Source organism: Erythrolamprus reginae, chromosome 3 (genome assembly GCF_031021105.1).
Source record: "Erythrolamprus reginae isolate rEryReg1 chromosome 3, rEryReg1.hap1, whole genome shotgun sequence".
Taxonomy (NCBI): Eukaryota; Metazoa; Chordata; class Lepidosauria; order Squamata; family Dipsadidae; genus Erythrolamprus; species Erythrolamprus reginae.
Genome location: NC_091952.1, coordinates 62,821,708 through 62,848,478, shown reverse-complemented (window position 1 = coordinate 62,848,478; position 26,771 = coordinate 62,821,708). Strand labels below are relative to the sequence as shown.

The window sequence follows — 26,771 nt, the reverse complement described above, 5'->3', positions numbered from 1 at the left end:
ATTCTATGTTCATAAGCTGCTGCTGAAAATTTACCTAGGGAGGTTTACCTGGAAATAGACCTCACGTTCTTGTGATATCACTAGTACTCCATTCACTATAGATAAAAGTAACAAGGAAACTTAGCTGATACTATATTTATATGAGTATGGCATGGATGCTTGAGAATGATGTACAACAAAACAAGGTAGACAAACCACAGAACACAAACTATAAACAGCTCTAAACTTATTTTTGTCTGATCCTTTAGAGACTTTTTTGAAATTCAACCAATGTAATTCAGGTCTATATTTTATTGTTGTTACACTTCTTGTGGAAGAGTGTCTTAATAGGAATTTGGGATCTACACTGACAACTAAAAAAACAGATTAAAAAAAAGAATTTTAAGATTATTCTCAAGATTTAAAAAATGGGCTTAAAAGTACTCTGTGATCTGTTGATGTCATCATGACATTGGAATGCTCCTGATAGCCTGGCAGTTAAAATAAATGTTTACAAACTTGCAACTCAGTTACAAAACATTGTGTCTTCCCTTGCAACAAAAATGTACAAAAGCACTTGGAATACATGCTGTGGAATTTTATGGAACCTTGTCTGAGATCAAATGATCCCATGTTTGATGGAGCATGCTTCCTAGTTGCATCTAAAACTTACTTATATTTCTTATCTCTATCAGTCATCAAGTCGAAATGACTCTGGATAACTCACAACACATTAAAGAAATAATATGTAGTAAAAATCCTCCCCCCCCCTCTGTTCTGTCTGGGTCCCCCCAGACGCCAACACCAACCAAAAAGAGTAGCCAGACACATTGGTAAAAAGCAAAGGCAAATTATATAATTCAAAGCAAACACAGGTAACACTATGAACACTATGAAGGTTTCACGAGGTTTCACGAAGGCCAGGCAATAAAACAGGATTCTTGCTGGCAAAAACAATGCTGGAGATAATAAAACCCACGCCTCCCCCAAGTCTTCCAGACTTCTAGGCCACAAGCCAAGATCAGAGACGCCGAGAATCGAAGCAAGGTCACAGGACTCCCAATTGATAACTCTCCACAAGACTGTAAGGGCGGGCCTGCCTTTTCAACCCTACTGAGGAGAACCACACCCAAACCCAGCTGTTGCCAATTCAGGGATGGAAATACCTTTCTAATTGGCCCTGTCTTTGAGCTGCTCGTCGCTGCCTCATGTCTATTATAGCCTGTGCGTCTTCATCCAATGAATCCAGGCTACTAGCTGGGGAGAGCCCCCCCCCCGGGGGTCTCAGGCTGCTCTCCCTTCTCCTCTTCCTGACGTTCCTCTCCCTAATCTGCCTGGTCCTCCCCCTCCTGTTTACTGTCCTCCTCCTCTGGGCATGGATCCGGCAGAGATCCAGCCGGTCCCTGAAGAGCCTCAGGCTGAATCACAACACCCCCCCAAAAAAATAACCTACAAAAGGAGCAAGGGAGCAAGCATCCAATGGTCGCCCAGCCAACCATTTCTGCAGTCTAAATTATGCAGTTAAGATGTCATAATTATTTTCAAGAGAGGCAGTCCTTTCTATTTGCTATCTTTCATAAAAAAGGTAAAGGATTTCCTTGTCTGGTCATGTCCAATTCTAGGGGAAGTGCTCATCTTTATTTCTTGGCAGAAAAAGCCAACATTGTCTGAAGCCAGTTTCTGTGGTCATGTAGCTAGCATGACTATATGCCAAAGGTTCATGGAATGCTATTACCTTCCCAGCACAGTGATACCTATTAATCTACTCACATTTGCATCCTTTCAAGCTGGTAGATGGGTAGGAGCTGGAGCAAGGAACAGGAGCTCACCCTGTTGCGCAGTGCTCGGGTCTTGAACTTGGGCTTCCAGCTTTCCAGCTGAGCATCTTTAACCACTGAGCCATTGTGCCCCCATCCTTTATATAACCCTTTTCACTGTGACACTTAATATAACCCTTTTTATAGCAATTTGCCAAATATTTCTGTACTCACTGAGTACAGAAGTATTTTATATTCTGAACCATATGACCAGTAACGGGCAGCCAAATTTTTTACTGCCACACTGTGGGTGTGGCTTGATTGTCATGTGACCAGGCTGGAGTGGCTTGAACGATCCTCATCGTTCAAGTGAACTGTTAAGTCCTTAACTTACAACCTCACCAGTGTTGCTCTCTGGTGTGACAATTTGCTTTGTGTTTCCTGTGCTCTCCTTCCTAGGTCACCCCCTGTCTCAGGCTAGGTAGCTAGGCGAACAGGTGCCAATCAGCTGTTGAGAAAAGAGGTTGGGGGAGGAAATGGGCCCCCTACAACTCCTGCCGATGCTGGTCTCCCTGCCACTTTCCGAGGAGGATGGGAGGGCGGGATGGTCAGCTGGAGCTGGGCACACAGCTTCATTTATGTTGTGAGCCACCCCGAGTCCTCAGAGAAGGGAAGCATACAAATCCAATAAATAAATAAATAAATTTCTGCTAGTGGAACGGCGTTCCACTCCATCCTGCCTGCTGCCCACCCCTGCATATGACACACCCAAAATTGTATTTAATGCGTAGCTACTTTGGTAGTATTATTAAAGGGGCTTTTGGAGTGAGATCTCTAATTAAATCTCCATGCTCCTAATAGAAGAGCACAAGAGCAAAAAAAATCCCAGGACAGCAACATCAGATTACTTACCTTCCACTTGCTTTTTGCAAAATTCTTTTGGATCTGTACACTGACAGATGGATAGATGTCACAGTAGAGGGCTGTGTTTCCATCAATCCTGCAAATTAAGTAAGAAGAGAAGAGGCAGGTAGACAGATGGTGTTTGTGAGGGATACATTTTGCATTCCTGTAACTTCTAGCTAACATCTTTCTATGTATGAGTGATTTGGGTTTGTCTCAAAAAGGTACTTTTGCATAGGCAACATAATTTTGATTGTACTGCAGAGACAACTGGATTGTACTTGGTAAGGTGACTTGTATCACCTTGAAGCCTTCACTTACGTTTCCAGAAATAAGCAGAGATTTGTGCATGCACTATTGGAAGGTAGGGAAAGCTCAAGAGTAGTGATGGGCGAACTGAACCCGCACAATTCAAGTCCATACCGAATTTTGCGGTGTTCGGTATGCCGAACACGAAATTTTTCCAAACTTCGGGCAAAGTTCGGGGTCGTGTTCAGTGTTCGGAGCTTTGACGTCACCGGCAGGTTGCTAAGGATGCCAAGGTAATCACTTCCTGGATTCCATGGAATCCAGGAAGTGATCACCTTGGCGTCCTTAGCAACCTGCTGATGATGTCAAAGCTCCGCCCCTGGAATCTCTTCATGGGAGGGATTCCCCATTCGGGTTCGAGTTCGGGTTCGGTTCAGGTTCAGCTGAATTTTGCGTAAAATTCAGCCGAACTTGCCGAACCTGAACACCATTGGGTTCGCCCATCACTACTCAAGAGTAAGGCAAAGTAAAATAAGTGGGTATTTTGCTGTTATAGCAGACTGTTCTACTTTGTAAAACTTTATCATTCAAAGCATTGCTAAAGTGACCACTCCTTTGAAGCTTTGCTTAGTTACAAGGACAATTACTATACCAGATGCAAAGTTTTTCCCCCACCCCCAGGTTTTTGATTTTGTGTAAGCTGACTCTTCCAGAACTGTTAATAGAATAGAATAGAGCTAGCTGGAAGGTACCTCCTGCTCAAACAAGAGAACTTATACCATTTCAGACAAGTCTCTGTCTAGACTTTCTTAAAAACCTCCTGTGATGGAGCACCCACGATTTCTGAAGGCAAGTGTTCCATTGGTTAATGATCCTCACCATTAGCAAGTTTCTTCTTAATTATAGATTGCTTCTCTCTTTGATTATTTTAAGCAAGATCCTGAAGAAAATTATACTTACAAGATCACGTCTGGGATATAATCCATCTAGTCCTGGTGATTTGAACTTGTCTAGGATGAACGGGCATTTTCTTACCATTTTCTTACCTAATTTAATTTGAATTCCTAGTCTGTATTTTATGGTTCTGCTTTTGGTAAGTTGAGATATTTTTTCCCTTTGGTGAAGACAGTTGAAAAGAATCAATTAAGTAACTCTTCTTTCTCCCTGCTGCCCATCATTCCTTTTCTATCTTCGCCCATTAGTGGACTGTTTCCTTGATTGTTTCTTATTTCGTACATGTTGAAAAAACTTTATTTATTTTTTCCAAGTCTTAGTTCATTATGAAATCATGCTGGTTTCTGCTTGGATTTCTTACATGGCATAGGACAAGATTATCTCTGAGACCGCCTTCTGCCGTACAGATCCCAGCAACCGGTGAGGTCCCACAGAGTTCGTCTCCTTAGGGTCCTGTCGACCAAACAATGTCGGCTGGTGGGACCCAGAGGAAGAGCCTTCTCTGTGGGGGCCCCAGCCCTCTGGAATCAGCTCCCTCCGGAGATTCTCACTGTGCCCATCCTCCTCGCCTTCCGGAAGAGTTTAAAAACTCATCTTTGCCACGAGGCCTGGGGTTCCTTAGACCTTCCCCCCTGACCAATGAATACTTCAGTTTGATTGTTGAATGAATGATATTAATGCTTTTTTCTTTTTAATTAAAATTTTAAAGACTGTTTTTTGATGTATTAATTGGATTGCTATTATTCTTGTTTTTCTGTATATGCTGTGAGCCGCCCCGAGTCCTCGGAGAGGGGCAGCATACAAATCCAAACAAACAAACAAACATAAAATTTTGCTATTTCTGTGGTATTGTATTGGACTGGGATTTTATAATCCATTTTTCAATAGTGAGTTGTAAATCACTATTGAACCAGTTTCCTTGTGCATGCATGTGCTTTTGTGCAGAAGCATCTGGTTGGGTGGGCAGAGCCTCCTGCCACTACCAGTTCATTGAGCTGAGCTGAACCAGGAGCAACCCAGTGCTGACATTTTTCAGAGTTGTCCAAGGTTTTTTTTTAACTTATTTTACCCTTTAAGATTTTCATCCATAGAATCCTTCCCAAGCTCTCATTAAGTTTTTTGAAATCAGTTCTTTTAAAATCAAAGCAGTATGAAATCCAGTAGATTCTGGCTCCAGAGAGGGGTGGGAATGGAGATTTTGCAAAATCCTTCCCCTGGAGTTGGGTGGGGAATGGAGATTTTGCCCCTTCCTCTGCCAACCAAGCCACACTATGCCCACCAAGCCATGCCCACAGAACCAGTAGTAACAAAATTTGGATTTCACTACTGAGTCTAAGACAGCTAAAGTCTAAGGCACATAATAGCTTCATGTACACATTGTCCTCCATACTAATTAATTCAAAGAAAAATATCAGAGAAGTCAATTATATTTTATGATCCACTGCTAATTCCATGTGAATACAATTACTAATTTCTCATTGTATCACCGAATTGCACATTTAAAAAATGCAATAACATAATTCATCTCACCAGGGATGCCTGAGGGCTTTCTCACAGGTAAACCTCTTATTTGGATCCTTCTCGAGTAAATGAGAAATGAAATCTTTGGCTGTTTAAAAGGAATAAAAAGAGAATGAAACAGAGAAAGAGGCTTTAGAACAAAAGCCAGAAGCCAATACCAATCTGGCGGAGCATTAGGTTTGAGTAATAGGGATCAAATTAATGACATACACCTCTAGGATCAGTTGTTACCGGTGCGGAAGGTGATTACTGTGCACTGGTAGCAGTCGCCAGATTGCGCAATTTGTGTGAGACAGCTCTGGTGCCACTCCTTCGAGTGTTGCCCTCTTTTTTCTTTAATTTTTTGTACTTTTGGCTTCATACACATGCACAGAAGCAAAATCTTGCAAGAGGATGCTTGTGCGAGATTTTGGAGATTTTTTGCTTCCACGCATGCACAGAAACAAAAAATCACCAAAATCTCTCCCACCCATGTGTCTTGTCACAAGATTTTGGTGTGCCTTTGCTTCCTGCGCATGCACGGAAGCAAAATCATACTGGGGATGTGCGAGCACACACACGAGACAACCCGAGCTGCATGCGCAGTGCACCAGTAGCTGCTGGTAATAGCAATTTGCCCCTGACCTCTAGCCAATATAAAAAGTTCCAAAACATGTGTATATTATTAGAATCTTCTTTACCAAACTCTTTCTTCTAAAGAGGGCATACTTAAGATTCATTGTATCAATGTATTTTCAATTATTCAAGCAAAATCTATTAGAAAGAAGGAGACATCTAATAATAATCAATATGATTAATTGTGCTGTAGGTTCTGAAAAAACATCTGCACCTTCAAATGCTTCAATGGGATACAGCATCACAGAACATCTTCCACATGCTTGCAATAGCTTTTGTCCTCTGCTCAGCCTCGCACACACACATCTATCAAAATCATGGCAGGGCAGTTCCAGGAATCTGAGCAGTTTCCCGAAATCATTAAACACATACTTTTAAAAAAAAGCCTAATTACAATATGTACTCATCTATAGAGCCAATTGTAGCAGAGGTTTTCCCAGGCTTAAAAATACCTGATTCAGAGATATCATCCCAAAATGGAGAGTCAAATTCGAAGTATCCTTCTCTGATCTTCTCAAACAATTTGGATTCTGTTTCTTCATAGAAAGGAGGGTATCCACACAGCCTAAATTAAATTGGAAAAGAAAGAGAAAAAGACGAAAGACATGTATATTCATTTTCTGTGGAAATTCAAATAGATTGATCAGTAGATAGATATATAATATAAGGCAATTATGAACTATACATAGCTCATTGTAGCTAGCTATAGTCCAAAATTATAAAAGGGGATGAGAGGTTCCAGGAGCTCATACTAGATATCAGTTGCCTACAGAACATGCAAGTTTCTACTCAAACATAATTATGCCCCAGAGAAGAAAGAACATTGGGTTTTGCATAACAAGCATAAAGCCTGCATAGATGGCATCTTAGTATTAAGCCAAATTCATGTTCTTCATAAATTAGAGTACATCCTTGGAACAGATTTCTTCAAACTAATGCCTTCATGTTTTATTGGGTTATTCTCATCTAGACAGAAATGATGGGAGTTGTAGTCAATAATAATAATGGCAATAGTACTTAGACTTATATACTGCTTCACAGTGCTTTACAGCGCTCTCTAAGCTGTTGACAGAGTCAGCATATTGCCCCCAACAATTCAGATCCTCATTTTACCCACCTCAGAAGGATGGAAGGCTGAGTCAACCTTGAGCCTGGTGAGATTTGAAATGCAAATTGCAATCCGCCAGCAATCAGCAGAAGTAGCTGGCAGTACTGCACACTAACCACTGCACCATTGTGACTCATGTGCATGAAAACTCTCAACCAGGAAAAGTTGATATTCTTGTGGAAGGAAGGAAGGAAGGAAGGAAGGAAGGAAGGAAGGAAGGAAGGAAGGAAGGAAGGAAGCCCAGCCAGTGTTCTTGAACCTTCCTTCCTAGCCCTTTCTCTTCACATTTCATCTTGGCGTAGGTGCTGCGATCAGTTAATTTGAGTAGTTCATCAAATTAACAAGATTATGTATCAGTGTGTATTCCTTATGCATTGTCTGCTGACAGTTTCTTAGATTGCATAATTCTCTGCCAAGGTTATTTGAGTGCTGTCACTAGGCAGACATAAACAAAACAAAGACATAAATAAATAGGCCAAGGAGAGATTAGTTTGTCTGTTAGTCTGTCTCTCTCCCTCCCCATTCATCTATAAATACAACTGCTCAAAAAAATAAAGGGAACCCTTAGACAACACAATATAACTCCAAGTAAATCAAACTTCTGTGAAATCAAACTGTCCATTTAGGAAGCAACACTGATTGACAATCAATTTCACATCCTCTTGTGCACATTCAACTTTGTACAGAACAAAGTATTCAATGAGAATATTTCATTCATTCAGGTCTAGGATGTGTTATTTGAGTGTTCCCTTTATTTATTTTTTGAGCAGTATATTTGTAATATATTGGATTATAAATGGAAGAACAAGTTTTATCCAGTGGTTAAGGTATAAGGCTAGAAACCAGGAGATCCTGAGTTCTAATCCAGCCTGAGGCATGAAAGCCAGATTGGGGGAGTTTAGGCCAGCCACCTCTCCCAACTCATAATGTCAGGCTCAGGGACCAAGCTAGTTATTCAGTTCCTGTTACTATGGATGAACACTTGTTTGAGCCAGAAAAAAAGCAGACCTTGCACTTATGGAAAAATACTAGGAAATAAAAAAATGAATTGTATCTAATTTATACAACAACAACAAGTATTAACTGAAATCTGAACATGTATATACTGTACGTATGACAGACCTGTTATACCTATAAAAGTATAGTGGTATCTCTACTTACAAACTTAATTCATTCCGTGATCAGGTTCTTAAATAGAAAAGTTTGTAAGAAGCATTTTTCCCATAGGAATCAATGTAAAAGCAAATAATGTGTGCAATTGGGGAAACCACAGGGAGGGTGGAGGCCCTGTTTTCCCCCAGGTGATTCCTAGAGAGGCCTCATGGAGGCTTCTCCTCACCTTTTCCAGCCTTCTTTCCTCCCAGGAGATCCCTAGAGAGGCCCCCACAGAGAATTCTCCCTGCCTCTTCTGGCCCTGTTTCCTCCCAGGAGATCCCTAGAGAGGCCCCACGGAGGCTTCTCCCTGCCTTTTCTGGATACAGTTTCGGAGACTCGGGTTTGTAAGTGGAAAATGGTTCTTGAGAAGAGGCAAAAAAGATCTTGAACATCCAGTTCTTATCTAGAAAAGTTCTTAATTAAGTAGAGGTGTTTTAGGCAGAGGTATCACTGTAGATGTCATCAGTTCATATTGAAAATTTACAGGGCTAAACACTGAATTTGGGTGAGTGAAGGTTGGATGAGGAATTCCATTATTGCAATACATATGCCAAGAATACTTTCTCTCAAGTTATAGTAGCAACACTAAACTGGTTCCAAGACATCGCATAAGGCAGAAGATGCCCTATTAGAACTCCAGCTTCTAAACATTATTTTAAAAATCTGGTAGATTCTGTCTTGATAGGGAAACAACTACTGTTGGTAACAACATTACTGAAGTTTGCAGTATTTTGCAGCAGGCACCAATTTAAAAATAGATCTATTAAGTTTAGGTTATAATAATTCAGCCTTGAGGTTACCAGCACATGGATTGCTCTGCCTGGACAATTCTCAATCTAACTGGTGAGTCAATGGCAGTGGAAAAAATGTTTCTCTCCCCTCCTATAACCCCCCAAGAGATCATAAACTTTATAAAACTTGTTACAAAAGTATGCAATCAAGTAGAAGATACTAAAAACAGTAAAGAATAATTATTGTTTTCTTTTTACTCTTAATAGGCCACTATGGGTATTTTTTAACATTTTATCTGGGTTTAGCATGCCGATAATATAGCTTTTCTAGGGACCACATAAGACTTTTGAAGGAAATTAAATTTGACGTAATTCAAAGATTATCTTACAGGATGTAGGTAATAACTCCAATTGACCAGCAATCCACAGCATTACTGTATGGCTTTTGTTCTAACACTTCTGGAGCTGCAATGAACAAACAACAAAACTCAAATTACCAGTGATATGACAATTGAAAAATTTATCAACTCTATATTATCTTAATAATTCTTTCAGTATAGCAGGAACTCAAACAAAGAAAAGTAGCAAGCTTGACACAAGCAACAAGTAATTTATTCTGGAAGGTCTCTAAACAGCTCATCTATGGTAAGCAATTGCATTGGGGGGGGGGCAAAGGAAGTGATACAAAGACACGTTGAAAGCCTCCCTCAAGTCCCTTGATATCAACACCATCTCCTGGGAAACCCTGGCACAAGATAGACCAACATGGTGCATGCTGATCCATCAAAGCTGCCAGACATCTGAGGCCAGAAGAACATTCATAGCAGAAGAGAAGCAAGCACTCCATAAAGCCAGAGCTGCAAATGCTATGACAATGGTGGCCATACATGTCTGCTCAACATGTGGCAGAACATTTCGTGCCTTTATAGCTTTACCAGCCACCTGCGGACACATCACGTATAGCCCACAACCCATTAGATGCCAAGTTGCTCTTCAAACATGATGGATGAACATCATATATTAGTCATATCTCTTTTAGATCCTGATCAAGTTTTATTATAATCAGTACTTCATAGAATAGCTTCAATTCTATGGATAAAGACTTCAATTTATGCATATTTATATAAAGCAGAATTTAATTAATGGGTTTCAATAGATCTTTCAAATATTGCCTAAACATATGAAATGGGTGGTTTTCAGATCACTTATGTTTAGGTTCTAAGCATTAGTTATACTTGCAACAGAACTTACACCTACAATTGTATATTAAGCGTTTATTTCATAATCTGTCTCAATCACATAAAGAATTCCATCTGCATGTACAGTTGCATATAATGGGGTTCTGACAAAGTGTGTGGGGGGGGACTTGAAATAGCCACAAGTGTTGCAGAGAGCTACTCCTGACAAGGTCTAGGAGATGAGTAAATTGTTGTCTTGCTCAAAGCACATTCAGTATTTTATTTTTTCTGTGGAATACACAACAAAGCTTTGATTTTAGAAAGTTAGAAACAAACCAAGGATTCAGATAAATGTGAAGTAAGATTTTGGAATTAATTATAAAGAAACTGTCCCATGGGAAAAAAAGCTTTTGTCCTGAATGTTTAAAAATATATATAATATAGATGCACTATACTTAAAATATGCTACAGAATAAGAACAAACATTACCTGACATGATTGAGGCTGATTTAAAAGTGGATTTTAAAATGACACAGGAAAATATTTTTCCATTAAAAAAACCTGACTCATATACAAATGAATTCTAGAGCATTATTTAAAGGGATTAAAGATCATGGTTGTTCAAAATAAAAGAAAGGAATTTGATTTATTTGATCAAAGTTAAAATAGATCTTGTTATTTCTTATAAACCTTAATGAGCTTTTGCTGACACCAGGAATGAAATGATAGTACTTTATGTATTTATTCATAGATAAGAGATGAGATATGAAAATATCATTTTTGTATTATTAGAAAGGTGATATGTTAATAAAATTATTCATACTTTTGATGAAGGTATAGTATATTTTTCTTTTTATTTACTATATCATTTTTCTTTTGTACTTTTCTTTCTACTTTTCTTTTTTCTGCACTTTCTATTTTTCTTTCCTTTTTAAAGTTTGTTTTAGTTTTATTGTGAATTGTAATTTTTAATAAAACTATTTTAAAAATTATTTCCATTTTCAATTTACCAACATATCCTGGAGTTCCACATGCTGTAGACATGATGCCATTCTGTTCCATTTTAGACAAACCAAAATCTGTTATCATAATTTTGGAGTCTTCTTCTGGGGTTAAGTAGAGTAAATTTTCAGGCTATGGATAAGAACATGAAAATGAATTACCTGACATTCAATATATGAATACAGCTGGCCCTCAATTTACAATCATTAATTTAGTGACTGTTCAAAGTTATAACAGCAGTGGGGAAAAAAGTGATTTGTGGCCATTTTCCACACGCATGACAGCTGCAGCATTCCCATGGTCATGTGATTAAAATTTAAATGCTTGGTACTTGACATGTATTTATGATGGTTGCAGTGCACCAGGATCATGTGATTACATTTTGCGATCGTCTGACAAGCAAAATCAATGCGGAATCCAGATTCACTTAACAACTGTGTTACTAACTCTGATTCCCTTAATTGCGACAAGAAAGATAGTAAAATGTGGCAATGGAAATGTTGGACTCAGTTGTGGTCTGGTCATAAATTGAGGACCACTTGTAATCTTTTTTTGTATGATAAGATTGTTATAATGAATCTAGATCAGGGATGTCAAACTCATATCGTCACATTGTCATCATGTGATGTATTATGACTCCCTCCCCTTCGTTAAAAGGAGGGTGGGTATGGCCATTGTGTGATGCATCCGGCCCATGGGCCATGAGTTTGACACCCCTGATATAGATGTACCCCAAGCAGATTATGCAATATTAATCTAGTGAACATATAGTTGGTCTGAAGATGGGGGGATATAAAGTGCAATAAATGTACTGTTTAGAAAAGAATAATAAAAGACATAATATTCCCATGCCCATATTCTTACGAACACTGCATATTAGGAGGCATCTGGGATTAAAAAAAACCCACTGCAAATTCATGGATATTTGCATGACTTGTATGGTAGATAAAATACACCAATATCTGAATATACATCATTAAAGAAAAAATACCTTTAGATCTCGATGTACTATTCCATTTTCATGAAGATAATGCACTGCTTTCAGGATTTGCTGAATTACAACACTAGCATCCTTTTCAGTGTAAACACCTCGTTCTAAAATACGGTCAAATAATTCTCCTCCAGACACACTGTGCAAAAAAATTCAGTTTGGATTACATGCTGATGTAGAGAGAATCTTCGTTCAGCTTCTGATCTATTTGCTGAGTTAATTTATATACAGTGCCAAAAAGGTTTATTTACTGGTAGTACTGGGAAATTTTGTACCTCTTACAGGCTTTGTTTTTAATATGAATTGTATTATAAACCCAGATACTAATCTGTAGAAGTAGGACCTGTTGGTGAGTTACTTTGAATTCTCAGGATGGGAAATATATGCCAGCAAAGCTTCGGTGCAAGCAATAATGCCCAATTTACATATAAAGTCACACATATATAAACATTTAATTTTAATTCTCAGCTTCACCACTAAACAATTGGAGGCCTCAGTTAGAAATGAACTGCAAATGCCTTTGGGTCTATATCACACTGCAAGGAAAAATGGATTGCTTATAATACAGGAGAAGGCATGTTAAACACAGTTAAGCTTTAGACCAAGCAATGCTTGTCCTGTCTCCAAATGACTGGAATCTGTTTTCATTAAATCTGGCATATAAAGAAATTCCTTCTTGCCTGATGTAATTTACTAGTATATAATTAGCAGGAAATATCTTCATTAGATTAATTTACTTCCAATTCAGCATTGAATGCTGAGTCTGGTTTATTGCTGACAAGGAAACCTATTTTCCCTTTTAAAAGCTCAGCATACAAAAGTTAGATATTTTCTCATTAATTCCTTCTCTTCTGAATGTGAATGAAATTGTACTTTTGTTTAGGATCCTACACTGTCATGCTACTTTTGTTTAGGATCCTACACTGTCATGCTGCTTTTGTTTAGGATCCTACACTGTCATGCTACTTTTGTTTAGGATCCTACACTTTCATTTTTCCTTTTGTTTAGTATCAATCTTTCTGCTGTGTAGAAATCCTCCCACTCAATAAAAGAAATATTGCATAATTTTTAATATTCACTATTGGCCATCCCTTTTAAAAATTCAACACCATGTTCTTCTCAATTCTCTTCTATATCTTGCTAGGACTTGTAGAAGGTTAGGTGGAGCTGGGAATGACACTGAAGTAAGGTTCAGCTGCAATGGGAGGAAAGAGGCAGAGTGGGATATACACATTCTCATCAACTCCCTGGGCCCAAACACCCAAAAAAGGAGGTACTTGCTCATTATTTCCCATTCAAGCAGCTGTCTGGTTCAAAGCTCAAAACACCCTTTACCAGCAGTGCCAAGTGGACAGAATCTGAGAGCAGCAACCCCAGACAAAAAAGTCTGGTGCCACCTGTGTTAGGAGGAGGTTACCGGGCTGACAGGAATAGAGGCAAGATGAAAATCTGAACAGGAATGCTTTATTTCTAACTTCAGCACCACAAGTGAACAGAACAGCAACTCAGTGTTTGACAGCTCCTTTTAGAGTCCAGCTGTCAAATTAGCAACTAATCAGGACACCCAATTTCCCACTAGCTGACTGCTCATAGCTTATCCAATCAAGCTTCGACCTGCAACTGTTTTGGGTATTTTGCATTGTCATAAATCTGAGGATTTAACAATCTGGGGGAAGTCTTAACCAGATCAGTTCAATTGGCCAGATTAGTCTCAAATTCCTGGCTGGGTTGCCAAATCGTTATAAGTATTTGAGGTCCCAATCTAAGCGTGGGTTGTGCAAGAACAAATCAGAATAAAATGCAGACATACTACTTGAAAAGAAAAAAATTCATTTGAAACATAAACCCTTGAAAGTAGACTACAAGATTGAAGTACAAAGACTGGGAATATTTATGAATCATCTCTCTCTCTCTCTCTCTCTCTCTCTCTCTCTCTCTCTCTCTCTCTCTCTCTCTCTCTCTCTCTCTCTCTGTGTGTGTTTGTGAATGTGCCCTCTGTAATATTTATACTTTGCTGAATGTGTAGATCTGTTCCCCTTCGGTAATGACTTCGGTAATACCTCGGTATACCTAGGGAAAATTTGTACTGTCTAAGATTTTTTTCCTTACACTATTATCAGATTAATTAGTTTAGCCTGGCCATTAATTATCATATAAAGTAATAGATTAGTGATCTTTGCAACATGATTTTCTAATTTTGGTTGCCTGTGGATTATGAAAGGGATCAAAAAGAGGGTCAGAGACAGGATAGGAATAATTCAATTTTGATATAGAATACTTTTCATGCTGTTATTAACAGTATTTTTTTCAATCTTTACAACACCTAAACAAATGATTGTAAAAGGAAAAGCTACTTGCATGGCTTTATTCACATATTTGGGGCAATACATTTTTGGAACTATCCCAACCAGGAAAATATTGTTTCTTTACTGCAAGGCAGGATTTGTTAGACTGTAACTAGACTGCAAAAAGCTTGAATATATTATGAAATTCCAAGATTTCTCTTGAGTAATTGATTTTGGAGGAAAAATTGGAATGACTAGGGTGGAAGAGATAGAGGGGGAGATAATCTTCAACTGCTGGAGTTTTTCTAGTGCTTTAAAATCAAGTGCAAGAATAACAAGTAGTAAGAATACAATAATAAATTGAATTAATAAACAATAAATAAAATAAAGCCATTTTAAAAAATCCCAACAAAGAAACAGAAATTATAATCCCTCTTAGATCTTTAATCTGTTAGATTATAATAGAGCCTAAGAAATCAAGGGCAAAATAATCAGATAAATAATATAGTCTAATTCATTACAAACCTTTTATTGTTATAATAGTGTTTCATATTTTTTGCAGCTTTATCTTACACAATTGATGTTATACTTAAGTATTTATACTTGCAACACAGAAGGACTGTATTGATGCCACAATAAAGATTGTTGTATCACTATGGTTGCCATTTTTCATTTAAGCATAAAAACAGATGTTTACAATATTCCCATAAAAACCAAAAACTTTTCCACAGTGTTACTGGACTGTTTAATGCCACTTTCTACAGCCTTTCTATGCCTTAGATATGTTCAAGCTATAATTCTCAAAAGCTACTGACTCTTGACTGGGAGAATTTGTTTCTTACATAATGTATATATTGATACTTACAGCTGCATTACCAGATAATAGTGAGTCGTGCTTTCATAAATGTCCTCAAGTGTTACTATGTTGTCATGTTTTATTCTGCAACCAAAAAAAAAAGAATATTGATCTGATGGAATAGAAGATTATTAAAAAGCAAGCTAACATTCACCCCTATTTTGTGTGCCAGATGTTTTTCATTCAGATTGAATTCCAGTACTTTCATTTAAGGAACAAATACATATTTCAGCTTCTAATAACAACAGATCCATTTTCCCACTACCGTTTATCATGGAAAGAAAAAAAGAACATTACAAAACATGTTTTCTTTTGTTTAGAAATTGTACCCTTTCTATGAGAATGTGGCTGGACGTTTTCTTATGCTCCATACACTTCTCTGAAGGAGACAAGATTTAAGATTTTTTTTATTAATATAGCTTTCTTAAAATATTTGTTTTTAAAAACAAATTCTCCCATTTTCTTTCTGCTGCATTCATAATAATGTAAATATACTTGAAGGATCAAACTGAAGATCTACCTAAATCACAATTTTCAATTATAAAACTTAAATTCACAAAATGAATCGTATCCTTGATTATTTTGTCTGTCCCATTATATTTAGCAGAGTGGACATACTCTGGGTATCATCAGTGAAGCCAAATGGGTTCTAGAACTTATACAGGTACTTTCTCTGTCATGGGTCTGTTTGGGGAATAGTGTCCTCACTAAAATACTGATAGCCTTAACCTTAGTCTTTCAGAAGGTTGTAAAGATCTATTTGTTCCCCAGATATTGGAATTGGGATGTTGATTGGGTTCTGATGCGGATGTGCTTTGCTTGGTAAGCTAATAATGTGATTTTAGACCAAAATCCAGTGTCTTTTTAATGGATCTATATTGTTGATGTCTATAGGCCACAAAACAGGCTCTCCAGACTATACTCATAGTATCTTGAAAATCTGAATGAGTCCTCAATTAAAACCCACTGAGAGATGCAGTCATTAACTAAGGACCCGCATGACCATGACAACTTATGATGACATTTTTATGGCAGTTGTTAAATGAAGACATTGGTCATTAACAAGAACCTCCTGTGACTATAAAACCATCTTGCAACTTCCTGCTAGCTTCCAGATTGATCTTTACTTATTGGAAGCTGGCAGGGGAAGTCACAAATGGTGATCCTGTAACTATGAGATTCTACATTGGTCAGAAATGCAAGCTTGTCAACCAACACCTGAATTTTGGCCACATGGCCAAAAAGGGATGCTGCAATGATAAGGCAAGAAATGATTGCAAATTCCACTTATTTAACATGATTGTAACTTCAAAAGATTATTGAATGAGTGGTTGTTAAGTGAGGACTATCTATAGTAAAAAAAGAGGAGTATTTTATGGGGTTTTTTAAAGCTAAATTTGAAAACAGCTTCTGGTGCAATAATCCTCTGATTGCACAATTTATTTGGCATTCATATTGACCTCATTTGTTAGCTGGGCCAAACATCTTAAACTTGGTAAGGTTAAGAAGCAATATTTTAGTGGATTTTAGGCAGAAAAAGAATATTGGTGTTTTATTTATGAAGCCTTCCGACAGATGAGATAGTCTTCAGTTTAATGCCCTCCCAATTGCTCTAAAATAAGTAACTTGTAGACTTTTTGAAGAAGTTTGAAAGAAACATTGAACTCTGCCATGCATTCTCAACTCTACTTACTTCTTCAGCACAGCTATTTCATTCTCCAAGTTGCTGTCCTGGGTGACTGGTGACTTTTTAATGCACTTCAAAGCAAAAAGTTTGCCCGTGATTCTGTGCTTCACCAGGAAAACCTCTGAAAAGGCCCCTCTGTAAGGAAAATAAAGATGAAAGGCTGGGCATTCTATTGCAGTAGTTGATTTCATTGTTAAGATATAAAACACTGCCACATTAAATAGCCTGCAAGGAAGATAGTAATACATTAACACTTCTTTCAGAAACAGATGGCACTACTAATTAGATCCAGGGATTTGGCTGAAAATTCAAGGGTATTAATTGGATAAATCCCCTGTGAGATTTGAGCTCTATTTATTATGCAATAGCCGTATAGAGTGGAAACCATTGCATAGAAATAAGATAGGTACATGAGCTAAAATTTAACAATTGTATAACAGAGCATAAAACATACAATAACTGATCATTATGTTAATTGTCAAATTATAATGCATGAAGAATAAGTAGGATTCTATATATCTTTGCACAATAGTGGTAATATTCATTGTCAAGTAATTTTTCCATTCTGGCGTGAGAATTAGCAGAACTCAAGGGAACCAGCAATAAAGCAGAAGATTCTAGGAAATAGTTAGATTTCTTACAGGGGAAAATTCTTTTGATTTTGTAGAACCAAAATTAAAACTATCACAAATTCCTGAAATGATTCTGTTACCTTGTTCAGACTGCCAAATAAGAGACTTCAACAGTCGCAAGTTAGGAAAATAAAATAATAAAATAAAATAAAAATAAAATAATAAAACAAAATGACATGAAAACTGTATCTACATGAAGGGAAGTGTTCTATGGTATTCCAAGGCTCTGTTTTAGGCCCAGTACTGTTCAACATCTTCATCAATGACTTGGATGAGGGAATAGATGAGGAACTCATCAAATTTGAACCAAACTGGCAGGAATAGCCAACTCTCCAGAGGATGGGCTCAAAATACAGAAGGATCTTGAGAAACTTGAACATTGGGTGCTATCTAACAAAATAAAATTCAATGATGAAAAAAGTAAGGTTCTACATTTAGGCAAGAAAAACAAAATGCACAGGTACAGTGTATGTGGTACCTTGCTCAACAGTAGTAACTGTGAGAGGGATCTTGGAGTCCCAGTGGACAACACTTAAATGTGAGTCAGTAGTTTGCAGAAGTTGCCAAAAAAGCTATGGAGACATCAATGTTCCACATTTTTTTTTTCTTTCCCATAATATTGAGCTCCAGTGTATTGTGTTCCAAAACCTTGTCAGTTTGAATTCGAAAGTCCCGAAGTATTTTGGCTTGTTTGTTTTCAACTACATTCTCGGGTTTAGATCCCACCAGTTTTTATGATGATGATGATGATGATGATGATGATGATGATGATGATGATGATGATGATGATTATAAGACCTCACCTACAAAAAGATATTGACAAAATTGAATGGGTCCAAAGATGGGCTATAAGAATGGTGGAAGGTCTGAAGCATAAAACGTATCAGGAAAGACTTAATGAACTCAATCTGTATAGTCTGGAGGACAGAAGGAAAAGGGGGGACATGAGGTCCAGGAGGGAAGCGTTTTTAATAGGAAAGTGAACACAAGAACAAGGGGACACAATCTGAAATTAGTTGGGGGAAAGATCAAAAGCAACATGAGAAAATATTATTTTACTGAAAGAGTAGTAGATCCTTGGAACAAACTTCCAGCAGACATGGTAGATAAATCCACAGTAACTGAATTTAAACATGCCTGGGATAAACATATATCCATCCTAAGATAAAATACAGGAAATAGTATAAGGGCAGACTAGATGGATCATGAGGTCTTTTTCTGCCATCAGTCTTCTATGTTTCTATGTTTCGATTATGATTATGATTATGATTATGATTACGATTACGATTACCATCACCATCACCATCACCATCACCATCACCATCACCATCACCATGAAAACAATTCAAATAAAATGAAATAATCAAAACAAAATAAAACAAAACAACTACATGACCACGGAAACATTTTTGGACAATGCCCCTAGAGTCAGACACAACTGGACAAGGGAAATGTCTGTGGAGATTCTCAGTCCAAAAGTTGAAGAAGCTTCTTGGATGTGAAGCGAAACATCTTCAAAGAAAAACCAGAAACTCCAGTTGTCTCTTGAAAAAGCTTGTTTGAACAAGGGAATCCTTTAGCGTTATGCAGTATGATGATCAAGAGCCTTATGCTTTCATCATAGGAGTTGGCAACTGTTAGCTCCTGTTTATTATGACATGACAACATCCTAAAAATTCCTGTCTAGCCTTTCTAACTAGTCTTTTGTCAATATAGGATCTAAAGGAATGTTTCTTTATTTAGAAATCAAATGTATGAAGCTATCCAATTTAGAATTATAAATATTTATGAGTGTGACAGTTTAATAGTGAGATAGCTTCCCAGTTTATGCAGTAAACAAAATTGTCACCTGGTATTTTCAAAAGCAGGGAAAATAAAGAAAACATTGTACAATATTTATTATTTTATTCATTAAAATATTTTATCAATGCCAAGTTTATATTATAGTTGTAAATTGCTTTTAGATCTTTTGGCTATAGATGCAATTGATGGAAGAAAACATTTATGTGCCATTGATGCCTATCTGAGAATTGCGTCTATACTTTCTGCATTTGCTTTGCAAAATAATATTTATTTATTTAATTTTAATTGTTTGTTTGTTTGTTTGCTTGCTTGACTTTCATGCTGCCCCTCTCTGAGGACTCAGGGCAGCATAAAATATGCAAAAGAGAAGCAAAATGAAGAATATAATATCAAGTATGAAAAATGGATTTACAAAAGACATGATGTGATCATGTCATCTTGAATGGTAGGTGACAGTTTCCCAGCCATTCTTGCATTCCCTTTTTCACCCAGTAGCAGCTACTTACTTGGGAGAATGGAAGAGGAAAAAAAGGTGTGGGAGGAAGGGAGAGATGGAGAGAAAAGAAGGAAGGTAGGGAGGGAAGGAACAGGGAGGAATGAACTACCAAACACCCTCCTTTCCTGGCCTCTACTGCCCACTTCCCATTCTTACAATTCATAATTTCTCCAAGCCACAAGAAAATTTATTATGCACCCCCCATGCACTTTCCTGAACTGTGGAGGGAGGAAGGGAGAAAGAAAACAAGATAAGGTCAGAATGAAGGGGACGAAGAGAAAGGGTGGGATATTCAAAGGAAAGGAAGGAGGAAAGGACAGAAGGAGGGAGCGAGGAAGAGCAGGAAGGAAGGAAGGAAGGAAGGAAGGAAGATTTCTGATGCTTTGTGCCAGCTTTTTAAGGAAATATCTCTGAAACAATGACTCAGTGGAGCATGGACTGTCTAGCATCAATTATAGATTTAAATGTAAATGCAATTTACAGGGCTAAGACTATTATTTATAAGCTGCAAATTGTTTTATATTGTATGGTTAGGAGATGTTGTGGTTAGCTCTGGCCCAGCTCCTGCCCCAAGGAATGTGCAGGTGGATGTGGGGGAGACATCCACATGCCGCAGGTCTGTTTTGCTCCCGATGAAGCCTCCTCTGTCCAAGGAAGCATGAGTGACAGGGAAGAGGGGAGTTTGGCAGACAGCCCAGGAGGAGATCAATCATCTGTATCATCCTTGGATTCTGAACAAGAATTATTGACACATCCCCGTATGTGTAGAGTGATGCATGGGAGACAACAACTGAAGGATTATTACAAGAGAAAATGAGGCCACCTGTGGTTGGGTGGGGCTCCAGTAATTAGGGCTGCTGCTATAAATAGCAGTGTGCGGGTTTGGCCATTGTGAAAGAGTATCTGATCGCAGTTGTTCAGGAATCGTGTGTTGCTGTTTTCTGGACTTTGTTTGTTGATTTTTCACGCCTTTGAAAACACAGCAGAGCAGAGCAGTGTGTGTGTGTGTGTGTGTCTCACTTTGTTGAAGGAAGAAGGGGTGTGAAGTTTCTTCACAGCTGCTAGCTAAGTACCTAATGACTGCATAAGGGAAATTGTACAAACTACCCGGTTCTTTTGGGACGAGTGCTCTATACAATACAAAAAGTATGCTTAGTTTATTTGAATTTTGTGATAAAGAACATTGTTTTGAATTTTCAAACATGTGTGTGTCTGCACAATATGTACCCTTGAATTTTCAGGAGGCTCCTACCAGAGAGCCTGGCAGAACAGTAGACTCAGACACAGCTGGATGGGGAAACCTTTCCTTAGCTATGTCTTTTGCAAGATTATAAATAGAAAATGGCCACTTAATCTAGCCAGAATAGAATTTTTGTTTTAGATTTCCTACATTATGTAACTAGTGCCAGGTCAATACATATAATTAGCATATTAATATCAGGAGAACAGAAACAGATTGAAAATCAGAGAGGAAGACTAAAAATGTAGTTGGAGGAAAAAACAAAATGAGGAACAATCATCAGTCTACTGTTTAGCTTGGGTGCTACCTGGAACCTTGACACCCACATAATGGCCAGCAAATATATGAAGAACAAAGAAAGCAAATGTATGAAGAACAAAGAAACAATTAAGATCGGATACTTGAATACTTGAAGATCAATTGTCCTTCATTCGAGGCAGAATGACATTTGTAAATGTTTTAAGTTGTGAATCAATGCTTTACATAGACTGCACTGTGCATAGAGCTCATTGAAATTATTTGTCTACTTTATCAGGTCACTGGAAAATTATTCTCAGCATTTAAGAAATTGAACTGCAGAGGTAGTACAATGTGGATTGATGACGAAGTTTAGCAATCCTGAGCAAGTTCTATCACAGGTTTATTCAACTGGGGGCAATAAACATTATAGAATGTTACAAATATATTCTTGCCATTCTCTAGGGGAGGGAGAAGCAACAGTTTCTCTAAGGCATATTTATTTTATGTTAATAGCAAGCTACAGTATGTTCCATTTATAGACCTTATTCAAAGACCTTAGAGACACTGCATATAAACTGTAAACACATTTATCAAGATGTTATTCCATTTGTTATCCTTTCTTCCATCTCATTTCATATTTGTTTCATCTGATTCTTGTTCATATACACTTGAAGCATAAATATCTAGAGGTAAAATATCTAGTTTAAATAAATAAAAACTTTTAAAAATTGAGGCCATTGCTTCTGTTTTTTTTAATTGTAAATACATATTTTTTTATTGTAAATACATATTCTCATACATTCTTTATTCATCTCATTGACCTACAAAAGCCATACTTGTATGCATGCTTGGAGTAGACTTAAATGTCAAGCCAAAAATCAGCTGCCCAGCACAAACACGCATGTTGGAGCTGAGCTAGGGCAATGGTTTATGTGCCAGCAGATATAGCTCTGTGTGCCACTTAAATGTGACTAAAATTCATGAAGTTCTAAATTAAGTTTGGTTGATTATACGGGAGTATTTTGTAAATTAATTTATGAATGTTACTGGCAATATGTAAAAAGGTGACATTGTATAGAATGCTTAGAAAATCTATAGAATGTGAGACATTTCTAAGCAAATGAATGTCTGTATTATTTTAATACCGTGTTTCCCCGATAGTAAGGCAGTGTCTTACTATCTTTTTACCCCCAAAAGCCCCACTGTGTCTTACTTTGGGGGTATGTGTTATATTGTCCCGGGCACCGGGGCCGGCTCGTCTTCGGGCTTCGGCCCGGGCGAGGCCTCTTCTCCTCCGGGCGGGCAGCGTTAGGCGGCGTTGCGCGGCAGGCGCGGCTGCCCGTCGGGCCCGGCCTCCATCCCTCCTGCGCCGCGGCGGGGGCGGTCCGCGATGCGCGTCCTGGGGGCGCCCGGCTGGCCGGTTCCGGAGGCTGCGGCTCCTCCCGCTGCTGCCCAACGCCGAGGATGCCCCGCACCCAGCCCGGCTATGGCAGCAGGCAGGCAGGCAGCCCCAGGCGCGGCGGGGAGAGCAAAGGTGGCTTCGGTCCGGGCGAGGCCTCTTCTCCTCCGGGCGGGCGGCGTTAGGCGGTGTTGCGCAGCAGGCGCGGCTGCCCGGAGGAGAAGAGGCCTCACCCGGGCCGAAGCCGCCTTTGCTCTCCCCGCCGCGCCTGGGGCTGCCTGCTCTCCCCGCCGGGCCGGGCCGAAGCCGCCTTTGCTCTCCCCGCCGTGCCTGGGGCTGCCTGCCTGCCTGCTGCCCAACACCGAGGATGCCCCGTGCCCAGCTCGGCTATGGCAGCAGCAGGCAGGCAGCCCCAGGCGCGGCGGGGAGACCAAAGGCGGCTTCGGCCCGGGCGAGGCCTCTTCTCCTCCAGGCGGGCGGCGTTAGGCGGCGTTGTGCGGCAGGCATGGCTGCCCATTGGGCCCGGCCTCCATCCCTCCTGTGCCGCGGCGGGGGCGGTCCGCGATGCGCGTCCTGGGGGCGCCCGGCTGGCCGGTTCCGGAGGCTGCGGCTCCTCCCGCTGCTGCCCAACGCCGAGGATGCCCCGCACCCAGCCCGGCTATGGCAGCAGGCAGGCAGGCAGCCCCAGGCGCGGCGGGGAGAGCAAAGGTGGCTTCGGTCCGGGCGAGGCCTCTTCTCCTCCGGGCGGGCGGCGTTAGGCGGTGTTGCGCAGCAGGCGCGGCTGCCCGGAGGAGAAGAGGCCTCACCCGGGCCGAAGCCGCCTTTGCTCTCCCCGCCGCGCCTGGGGCTGCCTGCTGCCCAACACCGAGGATGCCCCGTGCCCAGCTCGGCTATGGCAGCAGCAGGCAGGCAGCCCCAGGCGCGGCGGGGAGACCAAAGGCGGCTTCGGCCCGGGCGAGGCCTCTTCTCCTCCAGGCGGGCGGCGTTAGGCGGCGTTGTGCGGCAGGCATGGCTGCCCATTGGGCCCGGCCTCCATCCCTCCTGCGCCGCGGCGGGGGCGGTCCGCGATGCGCGTCCTGGGGGCGCCCGGCTGGCCGGTTCCGGAGGCTGCGGCTCCTCCCGCTGCTGCCCAACGCCGAGGATGCCCCGCACCCAGCCCGGCTATGGCAGCAGGCAGGCAGGCAGCCCCAGGCGCGGCGGGGAGAGCAAAGGTGGCTTCGGTCCGGGCGAGGCCTCTTCTCCTCCGGGCGGGCGGCGTTAGGCGGTGTTGCGCAGCAGGCGCGGCTGCCCGGAGGAGAAGAGGCCTCACCCGGGCCGAAGCCGCCTTTGCTCTCCCCGCCGCGCCTGGGGCTGCCTGCTCTCCCCGCCGGGCCGGGCCGAAGCCGCCTTTGCTCTCCCCGCCGTGCCTGGGGCTGCCTGCCTGCCTGCTGCCCAACACCGAGGATGCCCCGTGCCCAGCTCGGCTATGGCAGCAGCAGGCAGGCAGCCCCAGGCGCGGCGGGGAGACCAAAGGCGGCTTCGGCCCGGGCGAGGCCTCTTCTCCTCCAGGCGGGCGGCGTTAGGCGGCGTTGTGCGGCAGGCATGCCTGCCCATTGGGCCCGGCCTCCATCCCTTCTGCGCCGCGGCGGGGCCGGTTTGCGATGCGCGTCCTGGGGGCGCCCGGCTGGCCGGCTCCGGAGGCTGCAGCTCCTCCCGCTGCTGCCCAACACCGAGGATGCCCCGCGCCCAGCCCGGCTACGGCAGCAGGCAGGCAGCCCCAGGCGCAGTGGGGAGAGCAAAGGCGGCGGCGGGAGTAGCGGACGCCTCCCTCGCTTTTAGTACCGTGTTTCCCCGAAAGTAAGACATATGTCTTACTTTCGGGGTATGGCTTATATTAGCTGACCCCCCTGAAACCCCCCGTATGTCTTACAATCGGGGGGGGTCTTACTATCGGGGAAACACGGTATGCTATATACTTTCTCTAGGCATTGTATATAATACCTATGCCAGTGATGGTGAATGTTTTTTTTCCTCGGGTGCTGAAAGAGCATGCACGTGTGCTATCACCCATGTGTGAGTGCCCACACCCATAACACAATGCCTGGGGAGGGTGAAAACAGCTTCCCACATCCCCTGGAGGCCCTCTGAAATGGGCTGTTTCCCAACTTCTGGTGGCCCAGGAGGCTTGTGTTTTGCCCTGCCCTGGCTCCAAAGGTATCCCTGGAGCCAGGAGAGGGTAAAAACACCCTCCCCCATCCCCCCAGAGGCTCTCTGGAATAAAAAACCGCCCTCCCAGAGCCTCTGTGCAAGCCAAAAATCAGCTGCCCAGCACACACATGCATGCTGGAGCTGAGCTAGGGCAATGGCTCATGTGCCAGCAGATATAGCTCTGCGTGCCACCTGTGGCACCCATGCCATAGGTTCGCCATCATTGACCTAGGCATTATGCAGAATAACAAGAACTGTTTAGGCAAAGTATGAAAGCATGAAAAGAGAGCCATGAAAAGGGTTAGGGTTACCTAACCCTAACCCATGGTGATATCTAAATTTTTTCTCTACTGGATTCTGTGGGCGTGGCTTGGTGGCCATGTGATTGAGTGGGCATGGCCAACTCAATGTCATTCACATCATGGGATGCCTCACCTGGCCCCAACCCTCCCAATCATTTTTGTCACAATCAGCCTATATAACTAAATATATAACTATATCTATAGTTCTGTAAAAACATTGTTCACCTTTTTTTTCAACTTTGTTATCTACATACTATAGATGTATTTTCATGGACCATTGAAAGGAGGAAATGCTTTGCCCAAGAGTGTAAAAGGTAACAGGCTTTTGGGGGGCTACCACAAAGGGAGGGGTGGGGATGCCGGCAATGAATTTTCCAAAGAAGCAAAAGGCAAAACAAGAAGCAATGGTTGTAAACTGAACAAAGAGAGAAGCAATGACAGTGAGAACAATTAACCAGTGAATCTCCTTGTCTCCAGAAGTTCTGGGGGCTTGATTACTGGAGGTCTTAAAGAAAAGACTGGAAAGCCATTTATCTGAAATGATATAGGGTCCCCTCCAAAGCCTCTTCTAAGTGCTATTCTGTTATTCTGATATCTTTCCCAGGCCTTCCACTCAGATCCAAAATATGGTTGTGATAGTTGATCAGAGCACCTCTGTTTTTAATATGCAACAGTTTAGGATCAGAGCTAACTTAGTTGCTTTGCTATTAATACATAATCCTTAAAAGGACTCTCCTGTAGGGACCTTGCATGATCTACCAGGAACTGGTTTCATGGTAGACCATGGGCCTGTGTGTATTTGTGTGTGTGCGTGCGCGTGCGTGCGTGTGACAGAGAGAGAGAGAGAGACAGAGAGACAGACAGACAGACAGACAGACAGATAGACAGACAGACAGACAGAGACAGCGAGGGAGGGATGTGGAGGAAGAGACAAGTACAGTATACAGTTTGGGAAAGAGGCACAGACAGAAGTGGCAAATTAAATAGTGGGTGGGCCATGCATGGAATAAAATAAGTGTGGAATTGTTACTTAACACCTGCCACCAGATGGTTTTGCTGCAGTACAGAAGAAAATTGGAATAAACAGACAGGAAAGACTTCACTAGAATGGGCTTTCTTTTGCTCCAGGAGAAAATCAGAATAAGGAACTGGAAAAGCCTTCACAGGAAGATCCTGTAGCTTGCAACATTTTAACAAAGTGATAATTGCTCTTGGCTGAACACCCAGATATCTCATTAAAGCTAGTATTCCTTTCCCTGCTTGGTGGGGAGTTTGGGGGGAGGGGGAGAGAAAAAAGCAGCAACAAGTGTCAGTTTATTATAACATTTACTATTTCTAAGCTTAGTTGAAGTGTCAATCTACTCTGCCACACGAATCAACTTAGGTAATAAGCCACAAAACCACAAAATATAGGAGATGTGAGACAAGTGGGGAGGGCAGGTGGGCTGGGACAATCAAAATTTTCTCTACCTGGACACTAGAACTGGTCTGAACTGGTAGC

The 26,771-nt window shown here is 41.1% G+C and overlaps 1 protein-coding gene across 2 annotated transcripts in view; it reads right to left on the bottom strand.

Moving 5' to 3' along the window:
* CAMK1G (calcium/calmodulin dependent protein kinase IG) overlaps window positions 1-26,771 on the bottom strand; it is a 56,229-nt gene that overhangs the window by 4,721 nt on the left and 24,737 nt on the right. The window contains exons 3-10 of one of the 2 annotated variants that reach the window (XM_070745598.1): window positions 16,978-17,106; window positions 15,294-15,368; window positions 12,144-12,282; window positions 11,161-11,284; window positions 9,362-9,437; window positions 6,431-6,543; window positions 5,373-5,451; window positions 2,649-2,736 (exon numbers count right to left, since the gene is read on the bottom strand). In XM_070745598.1, the coding sequence (XP_070601699.1) occupies window positions 2,649-2,736; window positions 5,373-5,451; window positions 6,431-6,543; window positions 9,362-9,437; window positions 11,161-11,284; window positions 12,144-12,282; window positions 15,294-15,368; window positions 16,978-17,106 (823 nt within the window). The remainder of the gene's footprint in view (window positions 1-2,648; window positions 2,737-5,372; window positions 5,452-6,430; window positions 6,544-9,361; window positions 9,438-11,160; window positions 11,285-12,143; window positions 12,283-15,293; window positions 15,369-16,977; window positions 17,107-26,771) is intronic. The other variant, XM_070745599.1, reaches the window with a different exon arrangement.